Genomic DNA, 16,459 nt, shown 5'->3' on the forward strand with positions numbered 1-16,459 from the left:
GCATGCCAATGCGTCCAGTGCTGGCGCTCTGTATGGACAGAATTGCTAATCGTCTTTAAAAGGTGCGGGAGAAGGTGGACATGGAAACCAATTTTATTAGCAAAGGTCGACACTGAGATTCTACAGCTACTCATACAGTCAGCGAAACTCCTGGCAAAATGTGCCTGACTGGAGGAGACAGAAGCTGGTGTCATGCGTGAGACAGAAACAGGACTGTATTGTGTATCTGAGCTTCAGGTATGGTAAGCAATACCATGTGATTGGTGGGTGGGAGACCTAAGAGCTCTTCATCTTATAAAATAATGGTTTCATATACACTGCTGCTGGCTATAGTAAAAGAAATACTTTATAGAATACTGGTTGATTGGGGCTGGAGAGATGGCTCAGCAGTTGTGAGTACTCACTGCTCTTCCAGAGGACCCAGGTTCAAATACCAGCACCCACATGGCAGCTCACAACTGTCTGTAACTCCAGGGTCTAACACCCTCACACCAAATATACATGCAGGCAAAACACTGATACAAATAATAAATCATTTAAAAGCATTAAACTCGACTAAAAAAAAGAATATTGGTTGATAAATACACAATTCTTTAACCTTAAGAAACATTAAAAGAAAGGACAAGTACCTAACTAAACATAAGAAGAACAGGTAATAAACAATACATCTTAACTGACATCATTCAGCGGTAGGGAGTTTAATATTTAGCAGTACCATGATAAAATATTCCTGGAAGTATCTAATCAGTATCATTTGCTCCCTGTTTACACTTATTTTGCATTTAAAGGCATTCCAACTCCTGGTACACTGCCCAGGCAGGGTCTCATGTACCCAGGGTTGGCCTCTGATTCCTCATGTAGTTGAACCCTGCGATTGATGCCCCTGCTTCCACCTCCCAACAGCTACTGTTTCAGCCTTGTATGTTGGACTTCAGAGACATTCCTTTTACAAGTTCAATTACCACCACCACCCTTTTTTAGAGAAAGCATCTCATGTACCCCAGGCTGAACTCAAAATGTAGCTGAGGATGACCTTGGGCCTCAGGCCCTCCTACCCCCACCTCCAGAGTTCTGGGGTTACAGATATGCATCGCCATGCCCGGGCTTACATGGTGCTAGGGTTTGCATGTACATGCCAGGCAAGATCCCCACCAAGTGGGCTGCAGGCTGCATCCCCAGCCCTGTGTCTTTCTTTTTTCTTCCTAATGGTCCCTGCAGGAGGTACTTCACCAGAAATGACTAGATACGTACAATTATTTTCCATTATGCTATTGCTGAGGAAGCCCAAAAAGTGAGAAGGAAAAAGCAAATCATACACAAGCACCTGCGCTCCCAGTGCTCAGTGGCCGTTCTGAATTTAAAAATCTCAATTAAATCTTCCTTTCTAAAGCTTTCCTAGGGATCCTTTTCTGTATGTAGAGGAGCCGCGCTAGTCAGTCCACAGGCAACAATGAACTCTCCATCAGCGGGGCCAGCGCCTGGGAGCATCAGTCCGGAGCCACACAGACCCTCGCGCTCCTGGGCACGACGCATTCCTACTTGGCCTCACTTGAGGTAATGCTGCATCTCCTTTCCACGAGAAGATGCAACTCTTGACCTGGCCCTGGGCATTAGGAAGAATGGCTGCTTTATAGGACAGCATGCTGGAACCAGAGTCTATGACACTGAAAGGTAAGTAGGTAGGAGGGGGGGGAGGGAAGAGGGAGAGGGAGAGGGGGGGAGAGAGAGAGAGAGAGAGAGAGAGAGAGAGAGAGAGAGAGAGAGAGAGAGAGAGCACAAGAACCAAGCCCATGCCCGCGTCCAGCAGAAATAAACCACAAACCAAGGAGACGGCAATCTTTCCTCTGCGAGTGTCCACTGGGGAAACAGTCCAGTCAAGTGCTTGAGAGATGAGGCCCTGAGTTTGATCCCCACGGTCCCTGTGGAAATGCCAGAGGGACTCCCGCGGCTGAATGACCTACGTGGTGACTCTCAGCCTGATCAGATCTCAGTCGTTCCAAATGAGGTGAAGACGACCACCAAAATTGTTCTGTGGGCTCCACACACGGACCCTCTAGCTCCATATACACCAACCCAAAACCAGGTTTCTTCTTTAAAAACCACTAAGAGACTCCACACAGTGTGGGTCCTGAGCGACTGACGACTTCCGCTGCCGGGGGAATGTTTTGATCAACCTGTTTTTTCAGTACACCTGTCTTTTCCTTGAAAGCACGAGGGAGGAGTGGGCTTTTTAATACTTGTTTTTCTTTCCTACCACATTCAGGCTCCAGCAACACCTAAAAGGCCTTGCACCACTCACGAGGAGAGGGAAAGGCTCACTCTACACCCTTTTATGTAACACACAGAGAGGATCCTGCCTCACACAGTGAAGGGCTAGCAATTCCAGATGATCCATTTGTGGTAGTGGCTAAATTAAACAGCTTAAAAAAAAAATCACACTCCTGGTCAAGTACTTATAACCTCCAGCGGCCAAACTCTCCTACAGCCCTAGAACAGCAGACAAGGGCCGCAGCCTGGCCAATGCATTCATTCTAGCTCTGCAGAGACCACAAAGCGAAGGACCCCGCTAATTAACCCATGTCTGGAACTGTGACCTACACAATCTAGGGATAATAAGAATTGTTTTAAGCAAAAACAAAAATCACGCAAAGGGTTTAAAAATGAAAAGAAACTAAGCCCCAAGCCCCTCCTTAGGAAGGTTACTTCGTTGTCAGGGTGTGTCCTGGATTGGGTAGATCAAAACCTTTTGCCTGGCGTGCAGCGCTCCTAGATCCAGCAGGTAGCCTGCCTGCTGTGGCCTCTGCAGTGGCCCCAGCTATGGGCTTCTGGGGACTCCCTCCTCCAGTACGTTTAGATGCGCGCACAGCTTCTCCTCTAGCCTGGCCATCTTTTTTTTTTTTTTTTTTTTTTTTTTTTTTTTTTTGTTTTTTTTTTGTTTTGGTTTTTCGAGACAGGGTTTCTCTGTGGTTTTGGAACCTGTCCTGGAACTAGCTCTGTAGACCAGGCTGGTCTCGAACTCACAGAGATCCGCCTGCCTCTGCCTCCCGAGTGCTGGGATTAAAGGCGTGCGCCACCATCGCCCGGCCCTGGCCATCTTTTTATACACGGTCTGCCGCCTGAGACCTCCCCCATGCAAAGCTAACAGGCAGAAAGCGTCCCAGATGCCGTTATATGATCTTGTCCAGGGCCCTCAGCCTCATCAAGTGTCTGTAAGACCACAACCAGCTCTCGGTTCTGCCCCATGCTAATGGTCCGCACAGGCCTGTTCCCTCTAGGGTAACAGTTGAACCCAACTTCTCTCTCCTCCCCTCAAATGCTGGCGAAACTCAAGTGAGAGAATTGGGAGAGGAATTCACCATTGCTTCCCCTACAGGGCTGTCAACCTTTGACAAGCTTGATCTCCTTGACCTTCAAGGGGGGGAGGGATTTCAGTAAGGACAGAGAGACACTCCGCCACCTCCTGCCACTGGAGAGATGGCTCAGTGGTTAAGAGCATTGCCTGCTCTTCCAAAGGTCCTGAGTTCAATTCCCAGCAACCACATGGTGGCTCACAACCATCTGTAATGAGGTCTGGTGCCCTCTTCTGGCCTGGAGACATACACGCAAACAGAATATTGTATACATAATAAATAAATAAATAAATAAATAAATAAATAAATAAATAAAACTATTTCACTGAAGCAGACACCGCTCGTGCCCTCGTTAGTACAGCAGAGCTCCCAGAGGCCACCTTGCTGCAGGATGCAGGGGAGGAGACCTCAGTGGGCAAAAGCCTTACAGCCAAGGCGTTCCCACTCCTTGCCCTCTCCCAGCGGACATCAGGTCTCCAATCTTTCTGGAAAGAGCCTTGGTTACGGGGAATTCCACAAGCAGGTATGAAATCCACAGGCCTACAGCTGGGAATGAACGCAACAATAGCATCGTATGAGTGGATAATCCCATCTGAACAGCTATCTGTATATTTTTTTTTGCCTGTCATTCACCCACCATACATTAAAATATATTCTTGCCAGGCGGTGGTGGCACATGCCTTTAATCCCAGCACTTGGGAGGCAGAGGCAGGGCAGCCTGGTCTCTAAGAGCTACTTCCAGGACAGCAAAGGCTGTTACACAGAGAGACTCTATCTCAAAACGAAACAAAATAAAACAAAAACCAACCAAATAAATAAAATACATTCACCTGGAATAGCAATTTTCAGCATCTAACTTCTAAATATATAGATATTGTTAAATTTAAACAGCTACATTAAGAGAACAATAACTATGAAATTATGTATTTTTAAAACTGTACTTTTTTTTTCTTTTTCAGTTTTCTGAAACAGGGTTTCTCTGTGTAGCTTTGGAGCCTGTCCTGGAACTGGCTCTTGTAGACCAGGCTGGCATCGAACTCACAGAGATCTGCCTGCCTTGACCTCTGAGTGCTGGGATTAAAGGCGTGTGCCACCACTGGTTGGCCATGTGTGGTGGTTTTAAGGCATTATAATACAATTTTAAGGCAGGCAGAGCCAGGCAAGAGCTAGTTCCAGGACAGGCTCCAAAGCTACAGAGAAACTTTGTCTCAAAAAAAAAAAAAAAAAAAAAGCAGTAAAAATTTTTAATGTCTAATGGGAAGGAGGGGCAAACAGGATGGGTCATTCATCACCTAGGAGGAGTTATCTATGTTTGAAAGGCAGAAAACAGAGGCCCAGGCCCACCCAGTCTAGCTCTAACTGCTGCCAAAGCAAAGTCCATTGCTGACCCCTGCAGATTCCGATGGCCGCGCAACCAGGAACAAATGTTAACTTTACATGCTTACCAACAGTCTTTAAAAAAAAAAAAAATCTTTAAAGAGAGTCTTGAGTGGCCCAACACGATCTTGAAATTCCAGTCCTCCAGCCTTCACTGGCCTGTACCATTGTGCTTGGCTCACGCAGTATTGGGGGCAGAAAGTAGTGCTCAGGTATGTTAGACATCAGCCATGGTTTGTTACTCTGGCTTGGAACCCTCTTTGTATCTCAGGCGGTGCCAAGAGAAAAGATGTGTGCAGGGCAACATGACAATAAAGACGAACAGGAGGGGGAGAAACCTACCAACGACTTCAGCTAACACTAATTGATACCTATATTTCTTAAAGTGCTAAATGAAATCATATAGTTCAAAAAGTCATTAATGTAAATAGATTATTTGGGGGAAGAGGGCAGGGCACCCTTCACATTCTAAACCACGTAAAAAGAGGCTTTAGCTCCACAGTGTTGCAGATCTCTTTAGTGTTTAGTTTATTAAAAGGCAACTAGGTCCTCACATCTGCTTCTAATTAAATCTATCTCAACAGTGTTTTGGTTCTAGTACATGAGGAAAATACGGTCTCAGAACGCTGGCAACCAAACCAGTCAGGCTGTAGATGCTCCCTGATACCACAACGAAACTGGACCAAAAAAAGCTAACAATGGGCTTTGATATACATTTTACATGTATATTAAAATGTACTTTGTGGAGATTTATTCCTTGCCTTTCTGTCCAATGCCCGCCCCCCCGAAAGTCACCTCTTTCCCACATCTAAGACCCCTGCTGCTTGGTGTCACAGATAGAGTCAAATCCAGATTCCACAGAAGAGAACATGTTTGATGTGGCCTTCCTCTCTGCCTTCAGGCTGGACAAGCAGCGGTTCTGATGGCTATACTGCACCATGCAATCTAAAATGGCAATGAACTTTCATATTCTGCTACATTGAAATCAAGCGTTACTTTAGAAGGACTGTCTTCCTCACCCATGGCTTTGTAATAAATCATGCCATTGGAAAAACACTGGGTGCGCTATGTGGATCTTCCAAATGTCCACTCATTTCACTATGCAATAAAAAAATCCACTACTTTCACAGCTGTAAGTTGGGAGCCTATAACTCATGATAATAGAAAAGTTTTCTAAACTATATTTTCAATTAATTAAAGCTTTAATTTGGGGAGGATTAAAGGCATGCACCACCACCGCCTGGCCCTAAAGCTTTAATTTCTAATAAAAACTTTAATTTTATTGTTTTTAAGTTATTCTGATTAAAACGACAAGCTGATCTTGCACACTTGCAGCGTTCAATTTATGATCACAAAAGCGTGTATTTTTATTTACATACATACACACATACATGTATATATGCGTGATATACCGGTGCACTTCCAAGTTCAGACAGATGAACGTGTGTTTGTAGTGCTGGAGACCCAAGCAAGGAGTGGGACCCAACCCAGGTCTCACTCATCTGCCACAAGGTCTGCTGTTGAATCACCAGCTCAGCGGAAAGTGCGACTCCAACGTTATTAGATAAAACTTTATTCTCTAATAGTAAAGTGTAAAGAATATAATTCTAACTAGCAAATGTCAGTGCCGCTGTCCTCGTATAAACAAGCCTGGTGGTGATGGCGCACACTTAATCCCAGCCTGCACTGGGGAGACAGAGGCAGGTGGACCTGCGAGTTTGGGGCCAGCCTGATCTACAGAGTGAGTTCCAGGACCACAAAGGCTACAAAGAGAAACCCTGTCTTGATAAATGAACAAACGAATGAACAAGTGGGCTAGTAGTGATGCCCGCCGCTGTACGGTTAGGAAGGGAAACTAGTCTCTCGGGGATAGTGAGGGCTGAGGGATACACAACATAAATGAATAGCAGAAAGGGCCGAGGGCTGAGGAAACAGTCTAGACTTCATGGACTCTGGTCAGAGACCACCCTAGGGTGGGAGGACCACACTGAGAACTGCTGTTCTGCACAGGCAGCAGCTGCTGCTTATTCGAGGACCACAAGGGTGGACGGCAAGAAGAAACAAGAATTTCCAACAGCTGTTAGCAACAAAGACCCGACAAGCAACTGAGGCAAGAAGACGCTTGGATCAAGAGGGGTAGCACAGATTTGGGAGGTCAAAGCCAGAGTTACAGGAGACTTTGTCACAGATGCAATGACTCCTGTACACTTATTGTATATGTAAATACTTCCATCAGTAAACTGAGTTTAGAACGCACAGGTGAGGAGAATTATGTGGATGACAAATTCCTTGATTTTTTTAAAAGATGGGCTAGAGTTACTGAGATTTTTTTTTTTTCAAGACAAGGTTTCTCTGTGAGCTTTGGAGCCTATCCTGGCACTTGCTCTGTAGACCAGGCTGGCTCACAGAGGCCTGCCTCTGCCTCCAGTGCTGAGATTAAAGGTGTGTGCCATTACTGAGATTTTGATGCAGGATTTAAGCACTGCAGTTAGGAGAAAGAACGCAGGTAAGACATAGCCCAGGACATGGGTGCAGACTTCTGGTCCACGAGAGCTGCTGGAAACCTGACCCCTGAGATTACGTTTCTAGTTACAGCAGATCCAGGCTCTGACACTGAAATAGATACTAAATTAGGTGTGGTCTCTTAGCCAGCTGTATAACAACTTAATTTCCATTTGAAATAAGCTATGTCTAGTTAGACACAGTATCACCAAAACTGAGCATGTCCTGTTATTTTAATGTTATTAAATTACTAAAATCACAAACACCAACCACTACAGGGGCAGATAAGTTTGAAGAGAAGAGCGAGACGGAGATAGCCGGTCAACACTGAGAACTAGGGCTGGATCTGAAATGTCCCCCAGAGGCCATTTTACAGGCTCACTGTACAGGGTGGAAACTTTTAGTGTGACCTAATGAGGTCTCCGGGTCACTGGGAGCACGCCCTTTCTTTCTTTGCCTCTTGGTGATAAACTGAGTATTTTTTTTTTTTTTGGTCTTGTGCTCAAGCCGTGAAGGGCATGTGCCGTAGGCAATGGGCCCAAACCAATCAGACTCAGAGCTGAGCCAAAATAAACCTCTTTCCTTTGTAAGTCAAATCTTCTCAGGTATTTCACTGTGTCAACAGAAAGTGACTAAGGCAGAGGGCTCAGTGAATGATGGATCCTCCTTAAAAGGATATTTATTGTCGCAGTTCTGGGGTTTGTCGGTGTGGGCTGGTCTTACCATCCTTGCCTTCTAGGGCCTTGGTACCTGGTGTCCCTAGAGGAGGTCATTTGGGGTGTTGACCACTGTTGCTCCTGTATCACCAGATTCAAACTGTTCCCAGCAAAGACAACCTCTCTCTCTAGACCTGCTGTCTTCCTAGGCCTGCTGACAAAAGGCAGAAGCCACTGGTCCCTCTTCCCATCCAGGAGTGCAGCCTCCTGGCCTCCACCCTGCACCTGATTGTGTGGGGGTAGGGTGGGCACTGAAAAGGGTCTCCTGTGCCACGGGCGGCCTGGAATGCCTGCGATCACACTTTTCTTCACTGTTTCCTGTTGCCTCTGACTCGCTGAAGACACCCTCTCCCCCATTAGAGTTTCCCTCCAGCCTTCTTGTTGTTGTTGTTGTTTGTTTTGGACAGGGTCTTAAAACTTAGCCCAGCCTGGCCTCCAAGTCAGTTTTCCTGCCTCAGCCTCTAGAGTGTGGAGGTTACAGGCTAGAGTCACCATGCCCAGCTTATGCTAGGATCTCACCCATCAAAACCAGTAGGCATAGGTAAAGACAAAGGGATAAACAAAGCCATGCATCCTCTCATCCACCTCAGGGTGGCCCTGAGGGCTTTCTAGGCTACTCCAAGGAGATAGTTAAGGCCCTGGTTTCTTATTAATACTCTCCTCCTCTACCTGGAGACTATTCACGTACTGCTCTGCTCCTGCGCCAGACTTCTCAAGGCTGTGCTAGAGGCTTTGGGGCAGGGGAGTGTCCTCCAGTCTCCACTCTGCCTCAGCCAGTCAGCACAGGAAATGTCCTTCAGCTAGGACCCACCCCTTTCTCACCCCAAGCTGTTAAAAGAACTGCTCTGAGGATGGAGGATAGAGGCAGCGGAGGAGGAGGAGCTGGATGGTGGAGGAAGCAGGCTGAGGAGTGAAGCTGAAAACCCAAACAACATAGCAGGATCTGTGTTTTATACACACATGCCGCAGAAGGGTACACAGAATGCGAATAGGGTGCTTCTGGATGGTGGGAAGATTTCTGATTGAAGGTTATTATTATCATCATCATCTTTTGTGCGTTGCAGCATGCATGTGGAGGCCAGAGAACAAGTGTCAGGAATCAGACACCTCCTCCTACCACGGGGTCGTCAGGTGTGGCACCAAGCACCTTTCGTTAACCTTTCATCTCTCTCTCTCTCTCTCTCTCTCTCTCTCTCTCTCTCTCTCTCTCTCTCTCTCGTTTTTCGAGACAGGGTTTCTCTGTAGCTTTGGAGTGTGTCCTGGAAATACCTCTTATAGACCAGGCTGGCCTCAAACTCACAGAGATCCACCTGCCTCTGCCTCTGCCTCCCAAGTGCTGGGATTAAAGGCGTGTGCCACCACCGCCCTGTGGCCTCTTTTTAGAAAAGAAAAAAAAATGGATAAAACATGAAACTTTATAAAGTGAAATAACGAATGCATTTTTAAAACGTTCATTCTGTGTATGTGCAAGCGTGGCCATGTGCACACTAGAGCAACTAACTGTGTGGAGATCAGAGGACGTCATTTGGGGTCCAGGGGTGGAATCAGACAGTCAGGGTTAGCAGCACTAGGTCATCTCTCCAACCCTGAAGAAAACTGAGAACCTTCTATATTTACGTCTAAGGAGAAGGCTGGGGGAAAGAGAGACTCGGGGCTGGGGATGCAGCACAGGGGGCAGAGCACTTGGTGTTCACAGAGCTCCTGTATGCAACTCTACCCAAGACTACGATTCACTATCACCTAGGATGAAGCTCTAGACGTGTCTGGGGCGCATTTCTAGTCACGCTTCCACAAGGATGGAAGCCCCTTTCCAAGGGCTGGAACCTGGGGCTGAGCGAAAGAAGGAGGTAGAGCCCCGGCATGCATCTCTCTGGTTGAGGCGGCAGACACAATTGTACCGCTTCCTTCCTTCTTACCGCTGTGCCTTCCTGATTATGATGGATTGCACCTTCAAATTGTGCGGTAAGTGTGTCAGGAATCTGGTCCCAGCAATGGGAAGAGCTAAATGCATACATCAAAACCAAACATGGCAAAGATGACAGCTATCTTCTGGTCCTGCATAATAATAATAATGTATTTTTTAACCCTGAGAGCATGTGACTGGGAAGATGGCTTGGTTGGTGAAATCCTTGCTGCTTAAAACAGTGGGGGTGGCTCTGGGCTCTCAGCACTTGCAGGGAGGGGTTGGAGTCAGGAAGGTCCCTGAGGTTTGCTGGCTAGTCACTCAGATCCAGGTCCAATGAGACCCTAGTTTTCAGAAATAAGGTAGGTAGTGACAGAGAAAGTAAGATGCACCAAGGCTGCCCTCTGTCCTCCACATTCACCTGTACAAAGGTGTGCACACATGAGTATACCATACACACATACATGCACCTACTATACATAGACTGTCTATACTATGAAAAGTTTACATGAACACCCGAGGGAGCTGTTTACCGAGTCATGGTTCCACCCTTAGCCCTCAAAAACCTACAAGTCAGAATCTTTTCTTTGCTTCCTGTCCCCTGACGGGTCCCCACCTCCAAAAGGGTCCAGCTTATGGAGAGTGGGAGTAGAGTTCCCAGCACCTCACTGTCAGAGCAGGCAAGGGGCAGACAGATGTCTTCAGAGTTTGCAATGCCGTGCGCTGTGTTGCTGCTCTCCGGAAGACAGAAGCACAGAGCCGTTCTGTGGTCACTGGGAGCTTCAGACAGGGAGGCTAAACCCCACCCTGGCTCACACTTACAAGGACTTCACGGTTCCAAATGGTCACAAAGCTCTTCAGGTGTAAACCTGGACAGTACTATGCGGGAAGTTCCAGGGGTCTGGTGGGCAAATAAAGATGGGTTCTGATTTTCCTAAGACTATGCCCTGCCAGCCATGTGAGTACTTACAGACCTGCTTTGGAGGCTGCAAGGGCAAGGGGGAGTTACAAGGAACAGGCTAAAGGTTGTTTAATTCTGTGCTTTACTGACGACCCCCAATACATCTGTACATTAGGATCCCTTAAGGTGAGTCTAAAAATTCATGTGTATGTGTAACGGGGGACCACCCGAGGTTAACATCTGGCCTCCACATGCACCTGCTCACACACATCTGCACACACAATTCAGAGCCAAATCCTAGCTAGGAACTCACAGAATCAAAACCCCGGAAGCTGGTTTACAGCAGAGTTCTGGAGTCTACTGACAATCTGCTCAAAACTCAACTGAGGACCAGGAGTCAGTAGCTCCATCTGCAGAAGATTCATGCCCAGTGACGCAAGAAAATGGCCACAGTGTGAACACCAGTTACCGCAGCACTTGGGAGGAGGTGGCAGAAAGACCAGAAAGTCAAGGTCGTCTTCAGGCATTTACTGGCCAACAAGGAGGAGATCTGTTTAGGCCAAGCAAAAGCACTAATAGGTATTGGTTGCCTCTGCCTTCAGGTACAATATAAGGTTCAATATAGGTACACTGCAGTTAAACTCAGACGCATTTATTCAACTAAATTCCATGTGCACGATGAGAAACACAATCTAAGGTATACTTCTTACATACCTACACTTCAGTGTATCCCAAAACTATGTCCTGGGGAGGAGGTTGCTAGAAAAATGGCTCAGCAGGTTAGAGCACTTTCTCTTCTCCCGGGACCTGAGTTTGGTGCCCAGCACACAATATGCGGTAAAAATTGTACATTTTCTTTCTTTTTTTTTTTTTTTTTTTTTTTTTTGGTTTTTCGAGACAGGGTTTCTCTGTGGCTTTGGAGCCTGTCCTAGAACTAGCTCTTGTAGACCAGGCTGGCCTCGAACTCACAGAGATCCGCCTGCCTCTGCCTCCCAAGTGCTGGGATTAAAGGCGTGCGCCACCACAGCCCGGCAAGATTGTACATTTTTATATACCCTTACGGTGTCGCTCCTTCCACGTTTGTGGACAGTAAGCAATTATGACCAGATTTAGGAACATAAAAGCATATAAATTCATGCTGTGAGAACACTCTGGACGCACATCTCCCTGCTCAATGTTGAGTGCAGACAACTCCAGGAGCCCTAACTGTAGGAGCAACAGGCACAGGGCACAGCTATCACTATGACTACACGGGCTGGGCCAAGTCTAGCTGTCCTGAAACTCTCTTTGTAGACCAGGCTGGCCGCGAGCTCACAGACACCTGCCTGCCTCCGGAGTGCTGGCATTAAAGGTGTACTCAAACCCATGATTTTACTAGTGAAAATACAGTTAATCTGAGTGCAGAGGCACACACCCACAAACAGCAGACAAGAGAGGCAGATAAGCAGCAGAATGCCTTAATCCAAAGCCAGGTTAATGTACCCTGAAGCTCCAGTTACCCAGGGCTACACAGGGAGACCCTGCATGATACACCATCCTCACCTCCCCCCCCCAAATTAGTCGAGAAGACATACTACATTCCTGGAATCGTACCACTCTCTTTCTCCTAAACCTGCAAGGAAGGACAAATGGCTGAAGCCACACAATGCTAACACCCATCAACTATGGGGAAAGAACAGCGAGCCAAATGCTCTATAAAAATAAAACTGGATGACATCTTGCATTCACCTGCTACCCCACATATATTTCTGCCTTCCTAATCTTGACGTGGGTGATCTTGTGATACGGCTTTGTTAGCTTAGAGCCATCACGTGACGAAAACATAACTTTCTTCTTATAGTTGAGCGAACAGGAGCACAGAAAGATTAAATGCCTTTGTGCAGGTCACTGAACTTGACCACAGCTGCCAGAACCAGAACTGTCAGATATTGGGGTCTACAGGCATGGCCACCATCACACTCTAAAACCCGGTTTCCCGCTCTGTTCCCCAGCACGAACGGAGCATGAATGGCCAGTACACACAGGAGTCAGGTCCTATCTAGACTAAGATGTAGCATCTCTCCCACGTCCCTCACAGTGGGGCCAAAATTTTCCTGACATCCGTGACTGCCACCAACATCTTGGCAGCTCTGTCAAGCAGGAACCATTGCTTCCTTCCTCCCCGGGATACTGCACACTGGGTCCTCCTTTCAGTCCAACAGGTATCAATTGAGAACCGTGCAGGTGAATGTTTGCTGTATAATCAAATCAGAGAACATGCTTCCTCTAGAGGTGACAGAGCGCACTTTGCAGGGTAGTCATGTGAGAGCAGCGACAAAAAGCGGCATTCACGTCAGTTCCTCATCCTCTGGGCTTTCCAACCCCCAAATTCTGAGCCCACTGCCAAGTCCACCTGACAGGTCGCTAAACAGATCAACGCTGTACCGGGTAACTGGACCCACCAGTCCACATTCACTCAGGCACTGGGAGTCTGTGGGGTGCTTCTCAGAAAACGGTAACAGCGGAAAGGACATGGAAAAATCACAGTTCCCAGAGGGAACACTAGCGGATGACAAGGTCAGCCGAGTTGCTGCGAAGGGCTGTTTGTCAGGGTCGCTGTCGTAAAAGGGAGCTATATAAAGAAAAGGCATACGAACTTTAATTTTCTCAAGAAAACGCTACTCTCTGATTTTTCAAAAATATATTTTCAAAAATAGTTCTTTAGTTGGTTTGAAAGGACAGAGCTATGGGGGGGGGCAGACCCCCTATGTAGCTTAGGCTGGCCTCAAACTTGTGGCCACTCTCCTGCCTCATCTCACCACCACCCCCCATCCCTGACCCTGTGCTGGAATTACAGGTTTGATTACCACATCCAGCTTCAGGTTTGTTTTGCCAGGAGCAGTCCCAGCAGTTCTGATGGAGCCGTGGAGACTATCTATCTGACCACTGCGGAGTTCTCATGGAGGCGTGGAGACTATCTATCTGACCACTGCGTGGAGACTATCTGACCACTGCAGAGTTCTGTTCTATTGGAATGGAGAGGAAATGAGCAGTGAGGCCCGAGAGCCAGGATCTGCTGACACGCGCTCCTGTAACTTCAGGGCTCTGGGAATAGCTACTGCGCACCCCTCTGCGGCGTCCTGCCCGCCTCGGGGAGCAGGCTGTCTATCTGGTCCCTGGCTACCTGGTTTACAGGTTTGAGTTCTAAGAAAAGCAGACAGCATTGAGAGGGAAGGCTGGAGCTTGGTTGGTTTGTCACTAGGGTGACATTTCCTGTTTGGATATGTCCAGACACAAAGATGGATGGAAATGTTTCCAGAATTAGGAGAGCAAAATCCAAAGTTTCAACTTACTCATCCACTTACTTTAATACTAAATAAGTATGTGTGTCACAAAGACCGGGTCTAAATGGGTCAGGATGAAATACACGAGAGATATCCTTACAGCCTCCCTTGTCCTGCAACTATTCCAAGAAGGTGCAGTTCTATTTAGATTTCCTTCCTCAACCTAGGACATGAAAAAGCAAAATAATTTTTCTCCCTGTTAAGTCTTTCCTTTCTGAAGCCAAAGAACTAATGTCCTTCAGCAGAGTAAAGCGAACACCGAGAGCCAGCTGCTCTTCCCAAGGATGGGGGCAGGGAAGAAGACCCTTGTGGTGGCCATTGGCATGTCAAGGAAACCCAGAAAATGAGAATCTATCTGGAAGTGCAGTTCTGATCAAGCTGAGCCCTTTTTTTTTTTTCAAATGATGGCCAATCACTAACAAGAGTGCCGCCCTCAGAATCTAGGGAGGAAGAATGAGCTATTTCATCACCAAAATGGAAAACGAGAAGCAGCTAGCTTGGCATCCCACAGTCTTGTCTCAGAAGCAGCGCGTAATAATTCTTTGCTGGTGTTGTTTCCAAAATGAAAAGCAGGTCAACTTACATGGCTCTCTGGCAATGAACTGAGGTACAGTGTTGGGCAATGGAGTACTGGGGTTCGGAGTCCCTACGAGTTTGTTCTTGGCCATCTTCGTGTTTGCCTTAGCAAACTCTAGTCGTAGTGTTTGCGGGATTTCAGGATCGAAGCGGATGCCCTTTGGGAAAAAGAACAAATGGAAGATGTTAACCAGAATAGTGACAAAAATCAACACACATGTAAACTCTGGCTGATGTCACAGGCTCAAGCAAGGGCTCTCGTTCTCAGTATTCACACCGAACATGCAAAACCTACACTATAGCGTGGCCAGAAGGCCAGGCAAATGCGGCTCGCGCCACCACAATCTTCAGTTACATGGATGTGCAAACATCCCTGTTCTTCCAGAACATTGTCTAGTCTGCCTTTTAAAATGCAGACCAGCAAATTCATAACACAGCTTAAAAACTTTGACTGGCGGCTACTGAGGCTGGAAAACATGACCAATCCAGAGAGAGACATGCTGGGCTGCGCTGGTTTGACACCTGAAATCCCGAGCAGGCCGCACTCTGAATGGCATTATAAACAATGAAATTCTTCAGGGCTTTTACTGTCGGCTACCTATAAATAAAGAAAAAGAACTCTGTCTCTGATTTGGTTTTACAAAGGTAATATAAGTCCCTGTATACTCAGAACACAGAAATTAAACAGCTGCAATATTTTAAATGTAACTATTTTCATTTAATTCCAGTCACGGCATGAATTTGCTAGGCTCAAAGTGGAGAGATCCTGACTTCTTTTATGGTTGGCTTACAAGGTACAAGGAAACAAAAGATTCCACAGGCCTGAGAGAAAAGTAGCTTTAGTCCTTGTCTGTGCCTTGGACCTTTAAAAAAGCAAAACAAAAACAAACAACCAAAACAGCTGGAGCCTGGTGGCACTCCCCTGAATTCCAGCACCTGGAAGGGAGGGGCACTTGGAAGGCGGACGCAGGTAATCTCTGAGCTCAAGGCCAGTGAGTTCCAGGACAGCCAGGGCTACACCTAGAAACCCTGTCCTGGGAAAACAAAACAAAACAAAAAACCAACAAAAACCACGTTTCACTGAAACAGATTCCAGGCAACCTAAACTACGAGATTTGCATCAAGTTGATTTCGGGACTTTCTCCCTCAAGAATGTCTCCATCACCAAGCAGAGCTGGGAGCCTAATGAAAGCCATTCCATGCCAGGAATTCTAGACGTTACCATCAAAAGGGCACTCCGGATTGGACTCCACGTTTGTCTCAGTCCTGAAAGTGGGGTGTGCTAAGAACACGAGCTTTTCATTTATGTGGGCCCGATGGTCTCTATATCTCTTTCTTTAAAAAAAGAACCCTTTCTTTTGAGAACTTCATGAGCACTGTAGGCACAGCATCCCTCCCGCATCTTTCCACCTTCCCTCACTGGAAGAAAAGTTAGGGCTGTTTCCACAAGTCATCAGAATGTCTGGAGACCAGAATGAACGACTCTGAACTTCACAGGTTCAGTTCCAAAGACATAAGGAAAAACCCGATAATAACAGCAACAGGGAGTGGTCAGCTGCGGTCAAACAACAGCGTCTCAACCCAGAGACTGCCCTGAGTGTGAAGAACTTATTTCTGACTTGATTATTATGGGGGAAGAAAACCATTAAGGCTTAAAAAACACAGCAAGGGAGCATTGCATTTGTATAACCAAGTCGAACCAACCAAAGTCAAAAAGAGAAGTTCTGTGAAATAAAACAAAAACACGGACAAAGCTAATGTTGGGGCCCTTAATCAGTAAACCTCTGTATTGTATTACCAGAGCACACACG

The 16,459-nt window shown here is 46.8% G+C and overlaps 1 protein-coding gene across 5 annotated transcripts in view; it reads right to left on the reverse strand.

Moving 5' to 3' along the window:
* Rbpms (RNA binding protein, mRNA processing factor) overlaps positions 1-16,459 on the reverse strand; it is a 143,344-nt gene that overhangs the window by 30,648 nt on the left and 96,237 nt on the right. For all 5 annotated transcript variants that reach the window (XR_012911855.1, XR_012911853.1, XR_012911854.1 and 2 more), the window contains exon 5: positions 14,656-14,806. Coding sequence is in view for 2 of the 5 variants with exons in the window: in XM_075986516.1 (XP_075842631.1) it covers positions 14,656-14,806 (151 nt within the window). In the remaining 3 variants the exon portion in view is untranslated. The remainder of the gene's footprint in view (positions 1-14,655; positions 14,807-16,459) is intronic.

The sequence above is a fragment of the Microtus pennsylvanicus genome, chromosome 9 (assembly GCF_037038515.1).
Source record: "Microtus pennsylvanicus isolate mMicPen1 chromosome 9, mMicPen1.hap1, whole genome shotgun sequence".
Classification (NCBI taxonomy): domain Eukaryota; kingdom Metazoa; phylum Chordata; class Mammalia; order Rodentia; family Cricetidae; genus Microtus; species Microtus pennsylvanicus.